This window comes from Pelmatolapia mariae, linkage group LG1, assembly GCF_036321145.2.
Source record: "Pelmatolapia mariae isolate MD_Pm_ZW linkage group LG1, Pm_UMD_F_2, whole genome shotgun sequence".
NCBI lineage: Eukaryota > Metazoa > Chordata > Actinopteri > Cichliformes > Cichlidae > Pelmatolapia > Pelmatolapia mariae.
Window position 1 is genome coordinate 40,410,713 of NC_086227.1, and position 25,474 is coordinate 40,436,186.

At 43.8% G+C, this 25,474-nt stretch overlaps 2 protein-coding genes across 2 annotated transcripts; both read right to left on the bottom strand.

Moving 5' to 3' along the window:
- Nucleotides 1-6,628: 6,628 nt before the first annotated feature.
- Nucleotides 6,629-7,730, bottom strand: LOC134632572 (protein C19orf12 homolog). The gene is made up of 2 exons (XM_063481251.1): nucleotides 7,609-7,730; nucleotides 6,629-6,950 (listed from the first exon to the last, which is right to left on the bottom strand). The coding sequence occupies exons 1-2, from the start codon at nucleotides 7,694-7,696 to the stop codon at nucleotides 6,712-6,714; spliced, it is 327 nt and encodes a 108-aa protein (XP_063337321.1). The 5' UTR covers nucleotides 7,697-7,730; the 3' UTR covers nucleotides 6,629-6,711.
- Nucleotides 7,731-16,788: 9,058 nt separating this feature from the next.
- Nucleotides 16,789-21,045, bottom strand: LOC134632555 (protein C19orf12 homolog). The gene is made up of 3 exons (XM_063481248.1): nucleotides 20,687-21,045; nucleotides 19,147-19,333; nucleotides 16,789-18,094 (listed from the first exon to the last, which is right to left on the bottom strand). Exons 2-3 carry the CDS (start codon nucleotides 19,304-19,306, stop codon nucleotides 17,829-17,831), a joined length of 426 nt encoding a protein of 141 aa, XP_063337318.1. The 5' UTR covers nucleotides 19,307-19,333; nucleotides 20,687-21,045; the 3' UTR covers nucleotides 16,789-17,828.
- Nucleotides 21,046-25,474: the final 4,429 nt, after the last annotated feature.

The following is a 25,474-nucleotide window of genomic DNA, read 5'->3' on the forward strand; positions in this document are numbered from 1 at the left end:
GTAATACTCCTAAAATGGCTAACTGTTGGTCTTTTATTAATGGTTGTTGGAAAACTGTATTGAGAACTTTAAATATGTCGGTTTGCGAGCTTTGACATAGCTTGGCTTACCTTGGTGTGGTTAGTTAAGAGTTTGAAGGTCATGCTGAGCCTCCAAGCTGTGCCCGTGTCGTTCCAAGCTAAGTATCCCTGACAGGATTTGTTTCCCATGCGTTGCGAGCATGCACTGGGCTTTCCAAATCACGGACAAGCGGTATCCCTCATTCTTGATTTTTAGTTCACAAACACTTCTTATAGTGACTAACTACTCCTGAAGTTTTGGAGGTCTTTAGAGCCGCGGTCCCCAACCCCCGGGCCACGGACCGGTACCGGTCTGTTAGTCGTTTGGTACCGGGCCACGAAAGTTGAGGCTTGGTAGGCTATGGTTTTTAAGGTTTTTATCGTTTTTATCATTAACTTGGTTCCCTGGGTCTTTTCCTGTGTGTTATGAATAAATCTTCTTTTTTTTTGGTACCGGTACTGGTTTTATTTTGTTGTATTTGTCCGCGACACCTTAAAAGCCGGTCCGTGAAAATACTGTCGGATATAAACCAGTCCGTAACGCAAAAAAGGTTGGGCACTGCTGGTTTAGACAGTTTCAGTGGGATCCAAATAATTATCAGCCAAAATGTCCTGTTTTTTTTTTTTTTTATTTATCCCGTCTGATAACAGGTGAGAACAATAAATGTATCATTTTCTGTTGTAACCCACAGACTGAAAGACAGTGTAACGACACTCATCTTTCACCTTTTCACTAAAGTCAAACGTCACTACTTCCACGTCTAGTTGGTTGTAATGGAGGCGGAGTCAGCTGGGTCCAGTCTCCCTGCCCAGCGCGTGCTAAATCCTGTCGGGGATACCCAGTAGCGGTTTTTGATACGGGCGACACAGGCGGTTGCCCGGGGCGTCATCGTGGTGGGGGGCGGCATCACGGGCATTGCTTGTACTCATGCTGCCCCGACATCAGCCAGCGCATATTGGGAATGGCATAGGCACCGATCGGTTTTCTATCGCCCATTTGCTGGGAGTAAGGGCGCCCTCCGTTTGCGAGGTGCGCCTGCTGCTTGCGGCACAGGGAGGAGAGGGCGGGGCGGCGGGGGATTCTCTGGCTGGCTGGAGCAGCATCTAATAACCAACTCGCAAAATAAAACAAAATAAAAACAAACACGAACACACCAGACATCATGATACAGACTTATAATTTGCACCGATGTTTTTTTGAAATTCTATACGCGAAAAGTGAGCGCGAGAGCCCTCGGTGCGCCTGCGCGCTGCTGAAGTCAAAGTAAACTTTGTCATCTCCGCTACATACAGTCCAGTATATAGAGAGACGAGACGACGAGGCTCCAGTTACAGCAGCGCAAGTAAACAAACAATAAATATAAGAAGAGTAAGAAAATAAATATACACTTTAGGACCAGGGGTAAAGGGATCAATAACAATTTACAATTTATAATTTACAGTTTGATGATTTAAAGTCTCACACACAACCCGTCGAAAGGGGAGGGGGGGGGGGGGGCGGCTGCTTCCAAATAGAGCACATTTCATTCATAATATTGTAAATCCAAGCCCATTATATATTCATGATTTGAATCCTGGGTTGTAGGGCTGCTCGATTATGGCAAAAATGATAATCACGATTATTTTCACTGAAATTGAGATCTCGATTATTTGACGATATTTATTTAACAATAACAATGTATTGAATAATGGCTTTAAAGATGTCAAAAAATAATATAAAATAGTGTGCAAATACTGATAACAGTGCAAATGTTTGCAATATAAAAAATAAATGAAAAATGTAAACATCTATGTTTAGTGAACTTCAAAATACTGCATAATACTGGTTGTTCACTGTGTTAATTGAGCAGTGGTCTTTGGCGAGGAAAACGTTACTGCGTTTGTTATCTCCTTGTGTCTCTGGGAGCTGCTGGGATATTTAGTCGCGTTGTACAGGGGAGCGTGAATGAAGTCTGTGAGGATGAAGCAGGTGTTGTCGAGAGTTTTTTCTCTATGTTCCTTCATTGTTTGATCGTATGTGACTTTGTGAGCGGTCTTCAAATGATTGAATAAATGTGTAGTGTTGCTCTGTGGTGCAGCTACGACACCGTAGCAAAGTTTCCACACTATGTCTACTTGATCCACGTCTGACTCCGCGAACCCATAATGTTTCCACACCACTGAAGTCGTTTTACCTCTCTTTTCAACCAACAGCATTCTTTCTTCAGCAGCCATTATCCTCTCCTCACCAAATAACTTCCGCTTAGCTTTCCTAGCTTTCCGAGCTTCCCTCGGGTCCTCTTAATTGTTGTGACGCGTGTTCGAAATGCAAAGAGGTACGCTCGATTTGCCACACGGAGCAGCGCGAGAGGAGGAGCTAATAATCGGCTAAGTCATTTTTAAAGATCGTTGAAAGCCCAGATCGTAATCACGATTAAAATTCGATTAATTGAGCAGCCCTACTGGGTTGTGTGAAATCACAGAAATAAACCTTAGACAAATCGAATCTGTGAACTAAGGTGTAGGTCTGTTAGGTTATGTTGTGGTGATCCTCGGGTTGGGGGGTGGGCGTCATGCTGGAGTGCAAAATTAAAACCAAGATGGACAAGAAAAGTTCAAAGCCATCAGGTGCTCAGTTTAGAAAAAATAGAAAAGAAAAGGAGGAGAAATTAGCAAAAGATGCAGGTAAGCAGATGTGTCATTGGATAATGGCAGGTCATCTTGAAACTATCAGAATCAGAATACTTTATTAATCCCTAAGGAAATTATGTGGGTTACAGTTGCTCCAAGAAGAAATGGTAAAAATAGTAACTAGGGATGCAGCGATACCGATGCTGGTATCGGGTATCGGGGCCGATACCATAAAATGTGCGTGTACTCATACTCGCAAAAGTTAACCGATACCATGAACCGATACCAATTTACTTCATGAATCAGAGGGTGGCCTGTACTTTCTGTTGTAATTTTTTAGATTGGCCGCTAGGGGGACATGTCACTAGGGGGTTAGGCGAGTGAGACTGGCGGCTCCTGTAGCTACGCTAAACAAAATGTCAGCAGTGTGGACTTACTACAAAGTTTGTGAAGATGACAGAAGCAAGACCGAGTGCAAACTGTGTACCGGTAAGGTGTCCAGGGGAGGGAAGGAGAGTACATCGTTCAATACAAGCAATTTAATAAAACACCTGAGGACACATCATGCTCTGGAGTACACCGAGTTTGCTAAGGCTAACACAAGACCAGAACAGCCCACTTTAACTCAGGTTTTGGAAAAGCGACAAAAATGTCAAGAGAAAATCCACGAGCAGTTAAAATAACAGAGGCTCTGACTCATTTTATCGCTCTGGATGACCAGCCACTGTCGGTCGTGGAAAACGTAGGATTTTGCCGTCTTCTCAGCATACTCGAGCCGCGATATGAGATTCACCCATACATCAGGGACGTAATGCTGCCAAAACTTTTTGAAGAGGTAAAAAAACACGTCCATAACCTCTTGCAGGAGGTTTCAGCCTTAAGTTTCACTACCGACATTTGGACAAGCAGTGTGTCCCCGATGTCGCTCCTCAGTTTAACGGCGCAGTGGATTGATGAGGAGTTTGTTCGTCATCAAGTAACACTACAGTCGTTCAGGGGCTCGCACACCAGCCAAACCATCGCAACTGCTTTCGATAGCATGCTTCAAACCTGGGATATACCAAAGACGTCCGTCCACGTAGTGCTCCGGGACAACGCAAGAAATATGATAAAGGCCATGAGTGATGCTGAGCTGCCCAGCCTGCCTTGTACTGCTCACACTCTCCAGCTGGTTGTTCATGAGGGCCTTCTGTCACAGAAGAGTGTTGCTGATGCGGTGACAGTTGGCCGCAAAATAGTTGAACATTTTAAACATTCTGCTCTGGCCAGCTCCCTTCTCGAGGACATTCAATTACAGATCAACCAGCCCGCGAAGCGGCTCCAGCAAGACGTTCAGACCCGCTGGAACAGCACCTTTTATATGATACAGTCATTGATCGAGCAGAAACGGGCTCTGGGAATATTTGTGTCTGAATATGGACTCCCTGATACGCTCACGGCTCACCAGTGGACACTGCTGGAGAAGGTGATATCTGTTCTGGGTCCATTCGAGGAGTTAACTCGAAAAGTCAGCTCTTCAGATGCCACGGCTGCAGCCGTCATTCCAGCCGTCACTGTGCTCCACAGATTTCTAACAAGGGAGACTGATGAGGACCATGGGATCAAAGCAATGAAGGGAACCTTGGCTGCAGCTGTCAGGACGCGGTTCACTGACGTGGAGGAAAACCCACTCTATAGCATTGCCATGCTACTCGATCCCAGGTGAGTGTTGTGCCTGTGTGTGTAACTGTTTGACTGTATGTGTATATAAAAATCGTTTTTTCTCCAGCACCACAACTGCTGCAAATGCCAAGGAGATGCTAAAACTTGAGCTGCTAAGGTTGCCTGGAGAGGAGGATCATGACCTGAATGAACCACCTTCAAGAAAAGCACGCAGTGACCAGCCCACAACTAGTTTGGACAGCATGTTTGATGAAATTGCAGATGAGCAGGCATCAGCATCGGTGGGCAGAGCTGCGGTAGGTTCTAGTGTAGCGTTAGAGACATATCTTGGAGAGGCCGCAGGTTTACAAGAAGACAAACCTCTACAATACTGGATGGTTAATAAAGTGCGGTTCCCAAAGCTGGCTAAAGTGGCGGGCAGATACCTTTCAGCACCATGCACAAGTGTAGATAGTGAAAGGCTGTTCAGCTCAGTGTCACACATTGTGGATGAAAGCAGAAACAGGCTCACAGCTGATCACGCAGAGACGATTCTTTTCATCAAAAAGAACCTGCCTCTCACTTTCCCAAAAACAGTTTAGTTCGGAGGTCACATCATTGCTTGCTGACTGAAGTTTTTTTGTTTGATTAAAATGTGGACACTCTGCAATAGGTGGTTCATTAATGTTATGTGAATCTGAAAGCTGTAGACAGTGCCACATAGTTCACTGTTATTTTGTTTGGATATAATATGGACATTGTGCAATAATTTAACAAAAGTGTTTATTTTATTCTGAAACCTAAGTTTTATTTGTTTTATTCTGAACAGAAGTGTTTATTTTTCAATCTGAAAGCGGGAAAGAGACCCAAAGAGTTCAGTTATTTTATTTTTTTTATTACAATGTGGATACTCTGCAATAGGTTCATTAATGTTATGTCTGAAAGCTGGAGACTCCAAAATACTTTAGTTATTTTGTTTGTTTGTTTACAATGTGGACACTGGACAATTTAAGAGAAGTGTTTATTTTTCACTTGAAATTTAATTTTTGTGGTCATTTTTATTAATATTTTATTTTTTATTGACAGAGAATTAAAAAAAACTGTCTTCCAGTTCATTGCATTTTTCTCTGTGTGTGTGGTAGACGTATCAGTTTTTGTACTCGGTATCGGCAAGTACTCAGATCCAAGGATCGGTATCGTATCGGTTTGAAAAAATTGGTATCGTTGCATCCCTAATAGTAACAGTAACAGACTAAACTCCAAACAATACTATGTTACAGATTTTAATATTAATTAGTCAGTGTCAATTGTTGATTTGTCCTGTTCTCATTGTATGACAAATTATGATGGCTGTTTGGTAGCCGTTTGCATACTATGCATACTCTCTCTCTTCATATGTGTGTGTGTGTGTGTGTGTGTTTCTCTGGTGAAATTCAGTATGGTTCCGACAACAGTTTTATGTTAATGTACAATCCTTAATACGTTTCGTGTGTGTGTGTGTGTGTGTGTGGGGGGGGGGGGGGGGGGGGGGGGCGGGGGGGTTGATGGGGCGCCAGAGGGAGTGTTCGCCCAGGATGCCAAACAGGCTAGGACCGCCACTGGGGATACCCACCGTGGTACGACACCCCCACAAGTAGAGAAACTTTTAACATGAAATTCTGAGCCACAAAGAAAGAAAAGAAAATGTTATTTCCATGTAACTGTCATGCTGCGTTAAACAAATGTGACAAGTTTTATCACAAATACAAAAATATCAAATACTCCAAATAAATTTGCAGATGGTACTCTAATTATAACTCCCAAAGTAATTTTGTTCAGTGTGTGCGTGTGTTTGATTTTGTTCAACCTACTCCACCTACAGTTTCAAGTCTTAAACTGAACCCGCAGCTTGTATCACTTCATTGGGTCTTTCAGCATCATCGTCGGCTCCAAAGTCTCCGACCAGCTTTTTCACCCTGATTTAGCTCGTAGCAAAAGCAAATTGTCCATAATGTAAGTAAGTAAAGTTTATTTATTAAGCACTTTTCATAGACAGGTAGTCACAAAGCGCTGTACACAAGGATTAAAATAAACAGTACGATAAATAGCAAAAATGCACAATATAAGAGGTTAAATGTAAATTAAAAATGTAAAATCGTTGGTCAACCGAAGGCTTGTTTAAACAGTAAAGTTTAAACAAAATAATGTACACGTGCAGCGCTGCACCTTCAATCATTATAATGCGATTGCGAACATTTGTGGAAACACAAAAAGGCTCATCAGTTTGTTTTATTTGAAAAAGATGAAGAAAGATTTTCTCTCCTCTGTATGTTTCAGGGTTCAACATGAAACCTCTTTATTCAAAGAGACCTGACCGTCATGAAAAGTCTGCGGACAGCCAGAACTCACGGCACACCTGTTCTCAGGTTAAAGTTTTCACCCTGCGCTTTAACTCATCAATGATTGCTTTCTTGAGAGGAATGTCTTTCATCACATAATCAATGAGCCCCTCTACAGTTTTCCATTTCAGATGGTCTAAAATAACCATGACTGATTTAAGGAGCTCGTCCAATTGAGCAGGAGGCATCTCCCGCAGGATCTGAGGCAGAGGCTTGAAATCGTCACTGGTCTTCCAGCTGTAGATGCCTCCGATGGCTGCACCTGGAAGACAAGAGGGTGGATGGAGAGTCACATATGCTGTTTTACGAGCTGTTTCTCTTCATTCATCACCGTGGAAATGGCTTCTGATGTTGATTCGTGTTATATTTTTGACTGATTATTCCAGTTAGAAATATTTCTGCCTGTCTTGAAGAGGAGACTGAGAGTAAATTATATCTGATGGGACCATGACTTTTAAAATGCTTCAACTCCACAAAGCTTTAAAGAATTTTCACTTCATTGCAACTTATGTGTTGGTTTGGTTCAACAGTTTCCAGTTTCCCAGCAGAGAACAGACAGAGTGATGGAGACTCAAAGTTTACCGCTCACAGTTTGCTGATCTGCACTTAAATGGACAGAAAGTTCACGTACAGCAGTTTATATTTTTGAAGTTTGTGTTGGTTGCATTTGTCTTTCGGGAGCTGAGAAGTTAAGGCTCTATGTGAGGGATCGTTTTCTCCCAATTCCACATACGTGTAGATTTTTTTAACATGGCAGTCTATCAGTCCAATAACCCAATTAAAAAAAAAAAATATTCTGATTGATTTTGTCCAAGTTCTGCACTGAAGACGTCACTGTGTCCTCGATTCTTTCGTTTCATGTGGCCCGTTCATCAGCTGCTTTAATGTCTGCTTCACAAATGGATAATTGATGTACTCACCCACAGCAATCCCCGGAGGTCCACCAACCAGCCCACCAACAACCGCACATCCTGCGGTCTTAATTCCTCCTTTCACTGAGTTCTTCATGGTGACCTTGAGATCTGACTCAGACCATAATTTGTCAAGCAGTTGTTGGAGATCTTTTTTTATTTTGTCGTCCATCTTACTGACGAAGTATTTGGGTGGAGTTCTCTGTCAGTTTCTGCCTGGGTGTAGCTGTGATGTAATTTTACTGTCAGAACAAATTCAGTTTTATTCATAAAGCAGCAAATCACATCAGGCCTGTAAGGCAGCAGACGTTCAGTCTAATATTTAATCAGAAGAAAAACGTTTAGATTTATTTGTAATCACTGATAATATTTTTGACTATTAAGTTGATTCATGTCGCGAACTTTAAAAAAACACTACTGACTCGTCCACAGGAGTGAAAGTTAAAATAAGCTAATATAGATGAAATCAGAACGAGCTGACATGTGGCAGAGATCATGGATCAGCTGCTGCGATCAATAATGACTGATCAAATTTAAGTGACAAGTAGCAGAAAGAAAGAAAAGCTGTAGTGATCTGTTTCTTACCTTTGCTGTCCTGAGAGGAATGAAATCTGCCGCACGAGCACAAACGCACACCTTTATAACAGGTGTGTGTTTGTGTGTGAGGTGTCAGTGTTTGAGTTTCAGTTTCATTATTTCCAGCTCATCATACAACTATAAATACTGTAATACTTTCATCAGTGACTGCAAAATGTCTAAAATGATTTGAAGTTTTGTAGTTTGAACTCAGGAGCTCTGCTCACCTTTTGGCCGCCCCTCCCTCACCCTGCACTGTCTGCAGGTGCTGCTCGTGAGCATCGTCTGATTGCTGGGTTTCTCTCGAGCGTTGCAGGGTCTTTACAGCCTTACAGTTTAAAGCTGCTGGAGGCGACTGCAGTTGTGAATTGGTTCCGTGTAGTAAAAGTGAAATGAATTTAAAGTTACAGATAAGCACAGATGTGTGCTCAGCTGGATTCAGCTTCACACCAGGGTCTAAATCCACACACTTCTGTCGCGCTGACACAAAAACACCTTTTATTCTTCACTTTTTGCTGAATGTTACTGGACCGGTTTGTCTCGTCTCAGTTTGACAGAAGGATCCACCACCATCACTCCGCACTGACATCACTGATGTCGGCTATTGTCTCTGTGAATGCTGGAAGAACACACTGGGAATTTTTCACTCGCAGACGTCCGCTTTTGTCTCTGGGCTCATTCCAGAGACCAGGTTTAGATAAATATCTGAGGGTTTTCATCCTGAGATGAAACTCCAGGTTTCTGTTCAGGAACAAGAGCGGACCTAAACTCATCAGTGTCTGAAGAGTAAAGCCAAAACTGAAGGTCCTTAAACCTGCATTCTTTTTAACGGTCAGCAGGAGGCGATGGTTAGCACGGCACGTCGAGGCACAGAGAGCCAGTACTGATGAACACAAATAAATGATGTAGCTCAGCGGGGGGAGATGGATTCAACAACAGTCTGATGGTAACTCTTACAGACTGCTGCGCACAGCCCAGCTTCTTTCACTGCAAATGTTGGATGAACACGATCAGACTGAAAAGACTCTGATCGGCTCTTCTGGAACAGAAACAGAAAGAATCTGATAAACCTGCTTTCTGGAGCAGGGCCTGGCATTTACCGGAAACCTGAAGCTCGTTCACCTTCATATTAAACAAGCAGACAAAAAATTTAAGCTCTGACTTGGTGACCAGCATTTTGTTTAATTCATTCATTCACTGACTAACAGATGAGTTGGTATTATAATCGTTTTTGAGACAATAAGAAATGAAAGTACCCTGATGGAGTCATATCTGTGTCCTCTGTGGAGGACCACACAGACCTGATAACTCTGATCAGTTTCTTACCTTGCTGTCCTGACAGCGAAACACTCACCTGAGCGTCCCACTTCCACTTTATAACAAGATGTCTGTGGGGCGGGTGGGGGTGGAACTGGCTGTTCTTTCAGCTCTTCCTGTTACCGGCGTTCTCTCTGCAAACATCCAGTACAAAATGCTGAAAATATACAAATACTACAATGCGTGAGATGGAGACGCCTGGATGTGTTTTTAGGTTTTTAAAGATGTCTCCTCTGAAAGGTTTCTTCAGCTCTGAAAGCTCGTTGGGGATCAGAGCGCCGAGCTCTCAGAGTGTGACGGCTCAGGCCGAAGCAGCCGCCGTGTCCTCGCCGTGTGCTTCTGAACTGTAGGTGTTTACGGCGTCTCGGTGCTTCCAACAGACGCTCCTCTCCAAACATCCAAACCTGTATGATCATGTTACCCACTCTGTGAGGTTTAAGGACCCTGCCAGTGTTCATTAGTGGTTTAATATAAACCCATTTACAATATTAGCAGCCTGGTTTCATTTCTTCAGAACGTTACTGGACTGGTTTGTCTCGTTTTACTCGTACAAACCAAACCGGACCCTTAACACCGGAACAACTGTCACATGTTAGGAATTTTCACTTTCAATGTGAAACGATATTTCACGTCAGTCGACACCTTTGGTTGGATACTTCTTTAGCTTTATACGCACACTTGTCTTTCAGGACTGGTTTTAATGATGTCACAGTGTAGATTCCAGGTGCAGCAGTGCAGAGGAACACCTGAGGTCCTGAACCCTAAAGTGCAGGAGCAGAAACGCTCCCGTAGTATTACTCTGTCATTTTAATGTTGGCTCAGCTGCGCCTTTAAACACTTCCTGTTAATGTTTGTGTCCTGATAACTTGTGTGACATGACCAGAAGTTCTAACATTGAGCTCCATGTACGAACAGTGTTTCCTGCTCTCAGCACTTTTTTGTTAACTCTTCGTTCTGGATGTTGTCACAGAGAGGTGAAGGCTGCCCACCTGTCATTCAGGTGTTTTTTTGTGAGGAGCAGCCAATCATGAGTACGTTTTCTTAACCCTCCTGTTGTGTGCACCCCCACCCACCTTACTTTAGTGTTCTGGTCGCAATAGGGCTTTGGAGCGTGATGTCACGGGAGCTGGGCCACGCCCCCTCCCGCCATGACAGTAGGCCAAAGAAAGCACACGGAAGCGTCAGCTATGGTTCATACGTGCTGTGTTGCAACGTTAGATCACACGATAGGGAAGGCAAGAAGCTGGAAAATTGGCTCTCTTTTCATCGTTTCCCCTCCTGGAGGCAACGGGAGGGATCTCATGTATCCGATATTACTAAACGAAGACGTCAGGCTTGGATTGCAGCGGTCAGACGAGCAGATATCGAGTTCTCTGCCATCCCCAATTTTTTGTTGGTTTGCTCGCAGCATTTTCTTTCCGGTGAGTTCTAAATAAATTCATATCTGTCTTAATAGGCTTTTCGTGTTATTTTGAATGCGCTGAGGTCATAGATAATTAGATAAACATCCTAATGTGTGATGCTGCAGAACCACGTCATGTTGACGGAGTAGCGTATTATTTGGCATTATTGCAGGCAAACCAGCATATGAAATATGAAACAGAAAAGAAAAGTATGTTTATTTTTTTTATTCAAGATCTGTTGACATGTACTTAGCAAGTACATACACATGAAATGCAAACTATTTACATGGCAACACACAGCTGGCAACCTCTGGCTGTATCTTGGTCATATGGTCAACGTACTCACAACGTGGAGGCTTAAAAACAGCCAAATATTGTACCCAACCGTTTGTGAATTAGATGTGCTCCTCCAGGAATTTATAATTCCGAAAATGATTCGCCGTGTATGCGCTGACTCCACAGACAAGGTACGCGAAGATATCGGGATAGGACAACGGCGGCAGGCCGTCTGGGTTTCCGCTCCACTGCCTTTTTTCATACGGGTCCACATTACCGATGCACGCTATTTTTTCCATGTACCGTCTCTTGGCGTCTGGGCGCAGTCGGTCGCGATACAGCCCTTTGTCTTTTGCGTTGATTTTAAGCTTGGTTCTGGCAGTCCTGCTTCCAACACAGTGTGTTTGTTTTGATTTGTGGCCTTCTGACATGGCGCCGCGATCCCACAATGCACTGCGGCGTGACGTCAACTCCAAAGCCCTATTGACCAGTTAGTCTTAACAGCTCTTAAATTAACATAAGAAACGTTTTTCACCACCAAATTCAGTTCAGTGGGCCATTCAGGGGGTTGGAGGCCAAATGGGGTTGGGGGTGGATTCCCATTCATTTTCTATGGTGGTCACTTTTGACCGGGAACATTACAGATGTAACAAAGTTGATTAAAACGTTCAAAATTCAACTAAAGAGGTGCTCATCACTTTTATATAGTGCATACTGTGGAGGATGTCATAAGACCTCGAGGCAATCGGATGTGAAACACAATATTTATGAGTTTTTTCATTTGTAAATTGGTCAGATTTGACCCAAACACAACAGGAAGGTAGGGGGAGGAGCTAAAAGCGCGTCTTTCAGATGCAATGAGCTGAGTGGTTGCACTGAGGCCCAGGATCAGATACAGACTGTGAATCGGAGCTTAAATGAGCAGAATGGATTACCTTTAAATGTTCCATTTAAGGTAAAAACCTGAAGAACAAGTTCAGATACTTGTATTCTCTGTCAGTGCGTAGTGTAATAGTACAGAGAGATTGCAGACCTCAGAATGGACATCCTGTCTTCTGGTTTCACACTGAAGTGTTTGCAGGTTTCTGCTGGACTGGTCTGATTACATCTCACACTCTCAGTGTCTCACTGAAACACAAGATTTCTGCTTCATCTTGTTCACACGCTTCAGCCCAAACATTCAGCTCAGATCTCGTGTATCACCTTTGCTTTTAACGCCACCCTTTGGTTACACCTGGTCTGACCTTTCAGCTTCATTCAAACAACTTTAACATCGAGTTTGTTGAATGTGGGTAAGCTGGTCATGTGCTGCGTGTGGATTTTACACTTGTTTTTTTTTCCATAAACGTGCTGCTGATGTTCCTCAGCTGCACCTTTTGACGTTTCTTTGTCTTCCAAACCCAAAAAGGTGAGCAGGGAGCTAAAGACGAACATGCTGGAGGAAACTGATGTCCGACCTTTAGAAGCTGTTGGGCTGAGAAAACCGGCTGCCAACTTCAAGTGTAATTCTCCATATTTTACATTTGCACAGTATGTGGAGTACTTTATTCAGGAGAATGAAATCATTTGTAAGGACACAAAAATGTTCAGCAGTTTTTTCTTTTATTTGAATCAGAGTGAGGAAATACATTGACTTTCTACTCCGGCACAGATTATCTCTAATTTATGTTTCTAACTGAGAAATACGTCTGGTTAAAATTCACTGACTGTGTTTGTCCATCACGAAGGCCAACACACACACAGAGTCATAAATGATAAGACGCCTGTTCTCACATTAACATTCCGATTAACAAATTGATAACTGTCCTCTTGAGATCATAATTTCCCATCACTGCAGCAATGAGCTGGGCTGCATCTTCCCACCTCACCCCACATTCATGTAAATGTAGCCTGATTGCTTTGAAGAGCTCTCTCCTCTGGTCATCAGTCATCTCCTTCAGGATCTCAGGCACAGACTTGAACTTTTTACTGGTCAGCCAGCTGCAGAGGCCACCAATAGCTCCACCTAGGAGACACAGAGGAGAGGGTGAATGGAAAGTCAGAAACAGGTTTGGTATCCAGTCCTGTTTCCACAAAAAGGTCAAGTGTTTGAATTATCCCAAATAAAAACATCAGAAAACACAGCTGAGGGTTTTTTATCTGTTTAATAATAGATTTATATTTACTGTGGGGTAAAGTTTCATGAAAGCCAAAGAAAAATGATCTTATTTGTGGTTTTGTCCCTGTACGTGTTTCTCCTCCATGTTATCTGAACAGTTTAATATCACCATGGAAACAATGACTTTATTTTGTTTTTATTTTCTTAGTATTACCCTCTGTAGGACCAGTTCCCTCTTATCTGGATCATTCATTCACTCACCAACAGCTAACCCCACAGGTCCAATGAGAGCCCCGCATACTAATGTGCATCCTCCCGTCACGACTGCTCCTTTGAGGAGGCTCGTCCAGGTGTTTCTCAGCTCTCTCTCTACATCAGGTGATAATGCATGAATCAGTTGTTCGAGATCTTTATTATTCGCTGCCATCTTCTTGATGAATCTCCTGTAAGAGAAAAAATATGATAACTGATCACAGAGAAGTCGAACTAAAACAGAATACACATCCATGTTAATGCAGCTGGAGGCAGCATGAATAAGAATAAATGTCTTACCGTGCTGTCCTGAGTGTGTGAGCTGGTAATGTGCTGTGCACAGAAACACTGACCTGAGCATCCCGCTTCCACTTTATATCAAGATGTCTGTGGGGTGGGTGGGTTGGAATTGGCTGTTTGCACTTTCACTTCTTTCCAGGTTTCATTATTACCTGGTGCAGCAGTGCAGAGGAACACCTGAGATCCTGAAGCTCACCTACACATAAGTATGAACTTTGGACTTTTACAGTGCAGGGCCAGAAACGCTCCTGTACTATTAATTTGTCATTTTAACCTCCCAAGACCTCCTAAGATCTGGTCACTAGGTTAATATAAACTCATTCACCATATTAGCACATCGGTTTCATTTCTTCAGAACGTTACTGGACTGGTTTGTCTCGTTTTACTCGTACAAACCAAACCGGACCCTTAACACCGGAACAACTGTCACATGTTAGGAATTTTCACTTTCAATGTGAGAACGATATTTCACGTCAGCCGACACCTTTGGTTGGATACTTCTTTAGCTTTATATGCATGCTTCTCTTTCAGGACTGGTTTTAATGAAGTCACAGTGTAGATTCCAGGTGCAGCAGTGCAGAGGAACACCTGAGATCCTGAACCCTGAAGCTCACCTACACATAAATATGGACTTTGGACTTTTACAGTGCAGGGGAAGAAAAGCTCCCGTAGTATTAATTTGTCATTATAATGTTGTGTCATAACAGCAAAGCTGACCAAGAACTTTCCAGTGTCAGGTAAATCATTCCTATAGTTTAAATGAGCCGCACTGACAGAAGCAGGGATTGGTGCTTTGTAGCCTGTGAGGCAGGGTCAGGACAGGTGTGCCCACCTGTTGGTGCCATACTCTACACTAGAGGTCGGCAACATGGGCCTCCGACCCCCTCTTTAGTCTTTATACTGCGGCTCCGTGGTTTGGGAAAATAAATTGTAAAATTATTTAGCTTAAGTGTATTTTATTTATGTTAGTTCTTTTTTAACTTGTAGTTCTAAATTGGAAGATTATCATGATCTTGAAATATAAAAATAAAATGATATTTTATTACTTTTCATCACTCAAAATAAGAGTCACACTCCTGGAAGCCGGTATACCTGCCGAAACGCCGTGCATTTATCGAGACTTTCAACCCCAGGTGGGCCAGGTATGGAGAAATGTAAAAAAAGAAAAATATCTGAAGAAGATTTAATGATGCCTGGGCAGATTTATTTGCATTTACTTCTGACGAGAGCGGCCTGCCAGTATGCCTAATTTGTGGATTGTCGATCTTCGGATCCACATACATATTTGAGCAGCTATTCCCCACCATGAACTATGATAAAAACAAAAACCGCTCACGCCTCACAGACAACAGCTTACAGTGCTGCGTAAAGATGAAGTGACTTCGTACAGCCCCGGTCTGCAGACGCTGTGTGCAGAGGTTCAGAAGCAGGAGTCCCATTGTACCACGGCAGACCTGACGATGTTTGCATGAACATGCTTTACAGCTTCTCTTTATTGACCACTTTTCACACACGATTTCACAGCCCGACACACAACACAACAGCAGAGAGAGCACAGACTTTAAGGCGGCGAGGCTTGATTGCGGATGACGCTCAGGTGCGACCACCTCTCCTGCAGCGGCACTGCAGGCCACGCCCTGCCATACACATTAACCAGGTAAAATAAATATTTATGCAGATATTTTGCGAATATTTATTATTCATTTTTTAGGAGCATAGTGCTTTTTTCCAATTATTTTTAAAATTCAGGTCAAGGCTCTACATGCTCCGAAAGCCCAAAGACGATATAAGGATCAGTTTTTGTTTGCTACATGAATAATTTAAGTTCAGCTTTTTAATTCATTTAAAAGAGACCTTCAAATGGATGTTTTTATTTTTCGTTATAATTTTTTAAGAGTTCAAAATGTGTTCATTACATAAATAAAATTTCATTTTCTTTGTAGCATTTCATGGATTTCATGAACACACTATAGTTGTTTATACAAAGCATAAAAGTAAAAAACAATGTGTGCAGTGTTATCTTCATTTTAGATGTCAAAAAGTATTTGCAGCTCCCAGTGTTTTCTTTTCCGTGCAAACCGGGTCCAAATGGCTCTTTGGGTCTTAAAGGTTGCTGACCCTTGCTCTACACCCTTCTGCTGCTGATCATTGTGCTGTTACCCTTTAGCTGTGATAACCTTTAAGATATGTGGTCCAGTATTAAAGATGAAAAGTCCATAAATATCTTTGTTGGGTCCATGTGACACTAATTCTCTGCAACACCTACAAGAGCATCTTCTGTGCTCGTCTCTTTTCTGTGCAAACTGATGTGGGTCCAGTTTACCTTTCACCTCACTAAGAACACGATCTATTCTTTAAAGCTCTTCATTACAATGGATGTGTTTTTGGTACAGGAATTTATGAGGACGCCCAGGCTACAAGACCAGTGTGGACCATATGAGATTTGGAACTGGTGTCTAAAGACAAAGCTAAGCTCTTTCCTGCACTCTCACAGTCCTACCAGTTAATCCATCAGGCCTAGCTGCTTCTGTAATACTGACCTTTCTAAAGGTTCCTCCCTGCTCAGACACAAGCTGCTCCATAATGTAGCTCTGTTATCTACTGAATCAATATTCCAGCTGCACAGCTTCATAGGAAGCGAGTCAGCTGAAAACATCTGGAGCATCAGCAACAGGATGAAGCAGAGCCAGGACTGCTGCCCTCCTCACCTCACAGACCATCACCGGCTGATGTTAAAGAAGAGCAAACATGGAGCTGTCCCACTTTACAGATGTGTCGCTGCCATCAGATTTTCTCATTTTAAACATTTGATATGTTTTCTATGTTCTACTCTGAGTTTATGAGATTTGGTAGATACCAATAACAGCTCAAGCTGATTTCTGATTTAGTGAATATTGGGTCAAAGTCAACCAAATTCATCAAATTTCACAACAATATACTAGGTCTTCCTCAAGAGACACGAGTACCAAGGTTGGCTAAGCATTTGACCTTAAAGGCCAAGGTCAATGTTGACCTTTCAATTCCATTTTATTTATACAGATCACAACAACAGTCACCTCAAGGTGCTTTATATCAGGGGTAGGCAACTCCAGGCCTCAAGTGCCGGTGTCCTGGAGGTTTTAGATGTGTCCATGATCCATCACAGCTGATTTAAAGGGCTAAATGACTCCTTGGCATTTCCTGAAGTTCTCCAGAGGCCTGGTAATGAACTAATCATTTGATTCAGGTGTGTTGAGCCAGGGTGAGATCTAAAACCTGCAGGACACCGGCCCTCGAGGCCTGGAGTTGCCTACCCCTGCTTTATATTGTAAGGTAGACCCTACAATAATACATACAGAGAAACACCAACAATCATATGACCCCCTATGAGCAAGCACTTTGGTGACAGCAGGAAGGAAAAACTCCCTTTTAACAGGAAGAAACCTCCAGCAGAACCAGGCTCAGGGAGGGGCGGGGCCATCTGCTGTGATTGGTTGGGGAGAGAGAAGGAAGACAGGATAAAGACATGCTGTGGAAGAGAGACAGAGATTAAATAAGTAGTATGAGAAATACGTCATGTGAAAGTCAACATAGAGAGCTGTACAACACAGTTTTTATTTTTCCAACGCAACGTCCATGCAATGATGTCATAACACGCTGTAGTAAAAACATGATAAAACATCAGAGGTGTAGTACCAGCCCTCGGCCTTCGGGGGGAGTTTAATCATCTTACAGCGTACCAACTGAGGTCATCACTGAGCTGTCAGTCATCAAAGCTGCAGAACAAATATTGAATGAAAAGCTTGAAATCTGAGAGCAGGAGCACTCCAAAAAAACCCTGATGCAGAGTGTGGGAATGAGCAGATTTTCTAATCCAGATTAAATTACACGCTGGTCCGTTCAGGGATTAAAAAAGCCAAAGTAACAAAGACATCAGTGCTGCACAAACATTACTGAGAACTCCGTCTGTGTGAGCTGTGAGACGTCCGTGATTCAGTTCAAAGGTCAGGTCCACGTGGAACCATCCCTCAGTCCTTGTAGCGCACCTCGGCTCTCAGCTCCTTGGTGACGTAGCTAATTAAGGCTGCGGCGACCTGCTGCTGGAGGGTGGAGTTCCCCATCACGAGCGAGACGAGCTGGGCCGCGTCCGTCCAGTCCAGGTTCCCTAAGACGGCCACGATGGACTCGTAGAGCTGCTTCTGTTGCGGGGGAGGCAGCTCCATCAGGATCTGAGGCAGAGGTCTGAACTGCCCGCTGGTCAGCCAGCTGCCCAGGAGACCGCCGACGGCGCCGCCTGGCAGAGACGCAGAAGAAGAACACAAGCGCATCAGAGCTTCCACACACAGGCGTAAACAAGCTTCAGTAAAAGCTGTGGCCGAGTCAGCGACAACGACATCCAACTTTAAACGTCTAAAGCTTTAAACCTTTGAGAGGACTTCAATCACATTTACTGATCAGTCTACACAGGCTGTTTACATCCACAGATTTATTGATTTATTATATTTATAGCTATTATGGAAAAGTTAAGATCAGAGCGTGTTAAGGCGTGTGCTTTCAGGGAAGTCCATGCATGTGAGCACGCTGAAGGCCTGAGAGTGAGGACATAAAGCCTCCTGGTGGACACACGTGTGGCGTAAACTTGTGACTTCCTTGTTGAATTATGGCATTCGCCAGAGTTTCAGAAAACTTGACCTCTGACCTTGACCTCTTATCAAATGAGATTTTAGTACACGTACCTATGCTGTGTCAAACTCTGCGTCGCCTCGTTCTCAAGTTATCAGATTTATAAACTTTGGTGACAAAAGTGCGTCTGTGTTTAAATGAATGGTAAACGATTAAATTCAGCGTGTGGTTAAAAATAATCGTCACACAGTGAATCAGGTAAACTCGTTCATGTTAAAACGGCTCTGCCTTTACTGAGGTCGTTTACCTGTTCGTTCACACAGGTGTGCTTTAACTCTCGTGCTCCGCCACACAAAGCGGTTTACATAACGCCAGAGGCATTTCAAGATGGCTGCTGTGTGGGGAGGACTCTGCTGGTCCAGGTTTCTGAGGCTGCCCGGGTGACGATCACTGCAGCAACAAAAGCCTCCAAACTTCTTCTTACCTGCAGTTACTGCAGAGGACTCGAACCTGCCCGTGTTTACTGCCTTCTACCACAAAATCCTCACAGCAGAGTATTATTCCTCCTGACAGCTGTGGCAAACACGTGGCCTCGTCCACAGTCACAGAGGTTTAAACTGACAAACTCAAACCCAGCGTCCTCCTCAGGTCTCTGCTGTTTCCTTTTTATCTCCTTTTGCTGAATCAGCAGATTTTATTCCTCCTTCTTCTTCTTCTACTTACCGACAGCGATCCCCGGAGGTCCGCCGAGCAGCCCGCCCACAAACGCAGATCCTCCCGCCACCATCGCCCCTTTGGTGGAGTTCTTCACGGCGACCTTGATCTCCTCGTGAGCCGATACTTCACAGCACAAACGCATGACATCATCCATCCGGGCGGGCATCTCTGCGGACTCCACGTGGTGTCTTTCCTGAAAACAAGGTTCAAAAATGAAGATGAGGTGAGCGAAGCACACCTGGGACAGGTGAGCTGTCAGCGTCACAGTTTCACAGGTAAATCTGCTGTTAGCGTGTCGAGCTCCAGCGCAGCTGTCACACATCTTTAATCGCATTTCTGTGGTTGTTGCATCATTGATGTAACAGTGTGTGAGCTCTGTGAGAGAGGCAGCGGTGACTAACGTCACACACAGCGTGTCACAATAACACACGTGTGTGCGACACGAGGTCACGCGTGTACTGACTCCGTGTCTTTGGCCGAACCGGAGCAAAAATGTTGGAGGTGAAGGTTTTCACCCGGAGGTAGCGGACCTTCCTCCGGGTCATTTAAAAATCACCGTCACTCGTTTCATGTGAGCAGCTGCTCACCTTCACCTGAAGGTGACCCACACCCACCTGTGAAGGTGACCCACCGGGTGTGGGTCAGTAGGTGAGATGAATAAAACCAAAGTCATATCTGCGACCACACAGACCACCCAACCCGAGCCTACGCTGCTCAGCGGAGGGTTGCGATTTTTCTCGCATCTCCTTCTCTTCCAGCTGCTCCCTTTACGGTCCGAATCGTCCGCCTCCACCTCACCCTTTCCCAGCATCCACCTGTGCCATAAGTAAGTGCAGCTGTATGATGACGCATGAATATAAATAACATACAGTAAAAATGCAGCACAGACACAAAAGTGGAAGCAGCACGTCTCTTTCTGACCTCACGGGAAAATCAGGTCTGACTCTAAAATAAAACCAGTTTCAACTTCAGTTTTTTCAACAGCTGCTGACTGTGACATGTAAAAAAAGAAAAGTGAGATTCAAACACCTGTACTGGGATTGGTCATCCACGTTCAGCCTGTTTGCATAAAACTGTCACACACACACGCGTGAAGCACAGAAAGCACCACAGGTTGGTTTCACTTTTACTTTCCAACACAGCCTGAAACCAACAGACGGCCTAAAATCATAATTACTTGAATAAACCACATCCACGGCCCTGCTGCGTATCTTTCGTGTTTCTTAGAGGGACTGTTAGTGCTCCGGATTCAGGACAGGGCTCCGTGTAAACGCGTCGGGCACAATCACAGCAGTTAGACTTAAATTAGACGGTTTCTGAGCGGAGTTTGGTGGGACGGGCTCGGCAGTGACCGTAAACACAGAGTCGGGACATAAACCGAGTGAACATCACAGCTGCTCTCTGTCTGATTCACAGAGTCGGATAATCTAATCCGGTTGGATTAAACTGCGAACTTTTTTTACCGACCACTCAGACTCGTTCCCCTCTCTGTGTGAGGCTGCAGAGGTTAAAGGTCACACAGCTGATCGGAACACATTCTGCTTACCTTCAGTCCGTCACTGTCCGCAAACTGTGGAAACTCTGCTCATGCACTCTGACAACTTCCTGCTCTGCAGATCAATGAAGGAGGAAACAAACGAGCCTGTTTGATTCTTCTTCGCTGAACACAAACCGGAGAAACGGAGAGAAGACGGTCCGGTCTGCCGGTCCGCTCAGGAACTCACGTTAAAACACTCACGCTACTTTTATTTAACGAACGCATGCGCACAAAGTTAGATACGCTCAAAGAGCACATGCGCACTAAACAAGCCGGAGACCGGAGAAACTTCAAAGTTTCTACACGGAGAGTTCTGATTGGTCGCTGCAGCTCGCTACGTCACCCGAGCCACCACATTGGTCGCTTTAATTAAAAAAACAACAACAAAAAACTAAATTCTTTCTTCATGTTTTGCAGCTGAAAGTCACCTCGGTTCATTTCCAACATCCTGCAGCGTGCTGTGTTCATTTCTGTAATCCTGTATGGATTTAGATTGTTTTGATATTGTGGTTTAAGTATATTGTTCATTGTGTTGCTCATATATTGTGTGTTTTACATTGTTGTGCTTGAGAGACCGGAACCAAACTCCTTGTATGTGTTTGTGCATCTACTTGGCCAATAAATGCGATTCTGATTGTGATTAATCTCAGTCATCAGAAGTTTCTTCATATTCTCAGATGATTGCTGCAGAAACCTGCAGTGTGTCACAGAGAGTCCACCATCACAGGATCAAATGACCACAGGTCTGTCTCCATGACGTCTCAGGTCACAGACCGGTGTTGATCCACCTGAAGGACCTCACAGAGCCCCCGCTGGACCCCCTGCAGTTTGCTCACCAGGCACACGGGCCGGCCGAGGATGCGGTCAGTATGGGTCTGCGCTTCATCCCGTTTCACCATGACCAGCCTTGGCTCTTCAGCTCAGTCTTCAACACCACCGTCCCACTGCGCCCGCCTCCGCCCGTATGTGCATCACCGGCTTTCTGATGGACAGCAGCAGGTAAAGCTGAGGAGCATCACCTCCCACACACAGAGCAGCAGCTCCGGCCTCCCTCAGCGGTCTGTTCTCTCCCCACTGCTCTTCTCCCTCTGCACTGTTGACTGCACCTCAGGAGAGCCATCTGTGAAACTCCTGAAGTTCGTGGAGGACACGATGACGAGTCCGTGTGCAGACAGGAGGTGGAGCAGCTGATCCACCGGTGCAGTCAGAACACTTCATTCATGCTCAGCTCTAGTTTGTTTCTCAAGACCTGTTGTAACTGTATTTTTCTAACTTTCTGTCTTCTGCTCATATTTGTGTTCCCCTTCATTATATATATGCCTTCATCATGTAATGCCTATTAAAAATGTGTCTTTTTGAGAGCAAAGTGAACTTGTTTTTGAGCCTATCCCAGCTACCACAGGGCGAGAGGCGGGTACAGCCTGGACCGGTCAGCAGCCTGACTCAGGGCTAACACAGAGAGACAGACAACCACTCACATTCACACCTGTGGGCAATTTAGAATCTCTAGTTAACCTAACCCCACTAACTGCATGGGTTTGGACTGTGGGAGGAAGCCGGAGTGCCAGGAGAGAACCCACGCAAACACGGGGAGAACGTGCAAACTCCACACAGAAAGGCCGCGGCCAGGTGGCGTAATCAAACTCAGGATCTTTAGAGTCACTGCACCGAGTGCTCCGATTACCACGGGGACCACTGTTACCTTCACCCTCCACATCTCCTCGAGCTCTTCTCTGAGCCCTTGGTACTTCTCCAGCTTCTCGTGTTCCTTCTTCCTGATGTTTCTGTCATTCAGTATCGCTATGTCTATCACCACGGCCATCTTCCTCTGCTTGTCCACCACCATGTCCGGTTGGTTAGTCACCATCACCGTCTATATCTGGAAGTCCCGCAGGATCTTAGCTCTAGACCACACTAGGGGGCGTCTCCCATTTTGACCTCGGGACTTCCAGGTTATACTCGGCACAGATGTTTCTGTACACTATGCCGGCCACTTGGTTATGGCGTTCCATGTATGCCCTGCCTGCTAGCGTCTTGCACCCTGCTGTTATGTGCTGGATTGTCTCAGGGCCATCTTTACACAGCCTGCACCTGGGGTCTTGCCTGGTGTGATAGACCCCAGTCTCTGTGGATCTTGTGCTCAGAGCTTGTTCCTGTTCTGCCACGATTAGTGCCTCTGTGCTGTCTTTCAGTCCAGCTTTGTCCAGCCACTGGTAGGATTTCTGGATGTCAGCCCCCTCCTCTATCTGCTGGTGGTACATACCGTGCAGGGGCCTGTCCTCCCATGATGGTTCCTCCTCTTTCTTGGGTTTCTGCTGCCTGAGGTATTCACTGAGCACCAGTGGCGGAGCGGGGGGGGGGGGGTGGTGGCTTACTGGGCTTAAGCCTGGGTTGTTTTTTCAGAAGCCCGGGGTCTTTTGGAGTGTAATTTTTTCATAGTTAGATGCCTGGCTGACAACTGTATAAAACAAAAAACTACACACAATATTCGAAGCACATGGTGCACACTGTGGGAATTTACGAATGTGCGTAAATCCCCCCTAATATTGGTATGATCCGAGCTCAGGCACTAAGCGGGGCGGGGGAGCTGCTGCCTGCGAGCTGTTGGAGAAACGGAGCCAGGCAGACAGACGAGAACTGAAGTTCGACCAGGTACCAAAGCAAATCATTCGTACTGTACAAATAATGTAAATATGACGGTGTATCACAAAAGATTGATATCAAACTGATCACTTGACCCATGTTACGTTACTTCCTCTTCAAGTGAATCAACAAATGGCGAAATGAAAAGCCGAACAACAACAACGTTTCTTTAGAGAGTCTTAGCTTACATGTGTGTTTATTTCATATTTTCAGTTGTTACCCTCCACGGCTAAATAAATCGGTTTCAGTAATTTACTGATATACAAGAATGGACATAAGGAGCTTCTTTCAAAGAACAAACTCTGGTAGATGTTATTTTATATATTATGCTTTGTATGTTGTTCAGTTTATTTCTATGCAAAACAAGAGGAACTTCAATACACAGCAGAATATTCACAGTTTAAACCAGATATTTACATACACTTTATGGAAAACACAAGAACATTTTTTTACTGTACAACATCAATTTAGAGTAAACTTGTTTTGTTCTGGATAAATAAATATTGAAATATCTTTTGAATTAGTTAAATGTCAGAATAAAGAGAGACAGAGATGTCTATTTTTATCACTTTCATCAAATTTAGGAGTACATATACACTAAGTTTATTGTTAATTAATAAGAAACTCCAGACGATTCCATTCTGAGCTGAAGAAGCTTCTGATTGGTTAGTAGAGTCCATGTGAGTAAATTGGTGGCACACCTGTGGATGCATATAAGGCAAAACACAGAGCCTGTTTCTTTGACATGGGAACATCAAGAGATGTCAACCAAAACACCAGGAAATGAATTGTGGAGCTCCATAAGTGTGGCTCAGTTTGAATACAATTTGGTGCCATTTACAATTAAGAAATACAGACAATTTCTCTCTTTACTCTTAAATGTAACAAATATGTTTTTTATATTTATCAATCTAAAAAAAAATAAACATTTAGTCTGATTTGATGTTACAATTAAAAAAAGTGTTTGTGTTTTGATCTGAAGAGTGTGTAAATATCTGGTTTCAACTGTATATTTGATGATTGTCAGCACAAAGAGGGAGAGAGAGGAACAGAGAGAGAGATGGAACAAGAGCAGGTGAGACAGACATGTTAGTCAAATGGTTGTTTACCAAAAGTATCACCGTATCATAGGTATTCATGTATCTCGTACCTAGTGTTTCTTTTTAGGTTTGTTATTTTTCAAGTTATATATTTATTAAGTTATGCAGGCTTGTTTGCACAACAAGGCTAAATAATTATATAAACTTTTCTGAATCTAAATAGTGGACTTTGGTAGAATTTAAAAATAAGTGTAGTGCAGGTCTGTGATGATTTTTAGTGCTACTATCATCTAGTTCTGATTCTGGTTCTGTCTTGGTTAAGTCCTAAGTAGTCCTGATTTTGAACTGTTGTAGTCCTGTTTTAATTCCGGATCAGTTCTGGGTCTGGTTGAACTGGGGTTCAGTCCTCGTGTCTTGATACAGCCCTGATTTTGTTCTGCATTGCTGCTTAATTAAAAAACTAGTTTAAGGTGTCCTGCATATGTGATATATATTTTTCCCTATATGAAGTCATTCTTTTTTAAACAAACAAAAAAAAATCCCACATGCATACTACCCTTCAGGGCTAAGCCCCGGGTGTTTCAAATGTCTGCCTCCGCCTCTGCTGAGCACACAGTCGGCTGTGGCCATCTGAGTTTGAGTTTCATTGGTTCAGTTTATTTTATAATGTAAATGAGAAAAGTGAGTTTATTATTAAAATCTGTTTGATTTTGGAGCCCAAAGATTTGCTCGTACAGCCCTGCACTTCACTCTCTGTCCTTCATATTTTACTTTATTATATATTATGACATGATATTTAATTATCTGCTTGTTTTTCTTATTGTATTCATTCTGTTTAGCTTTGACCTCGTTCGGCTGTTTGTTTGGTCAGATGTTACTGAACTTCAGACCAGAGGACTTTTCTGTGTTTTATGTTTGACTTTTTTTTTTTTCCTGCTGAAACGAAGAAAAAAATGAAGTAAATCGGACCTCGCTGCCCTCACCTGCAGTACCTGCAGCTGCCACCAGGAGACGCCGCCCCCTTTGTTTTAATAAATCTCTGAAGCGTTTGTTTCATTGAAGCTGCGTCCCATTACGCCCCGGGTGGGGTGAATGTGGGACTCGGGACCTTGTA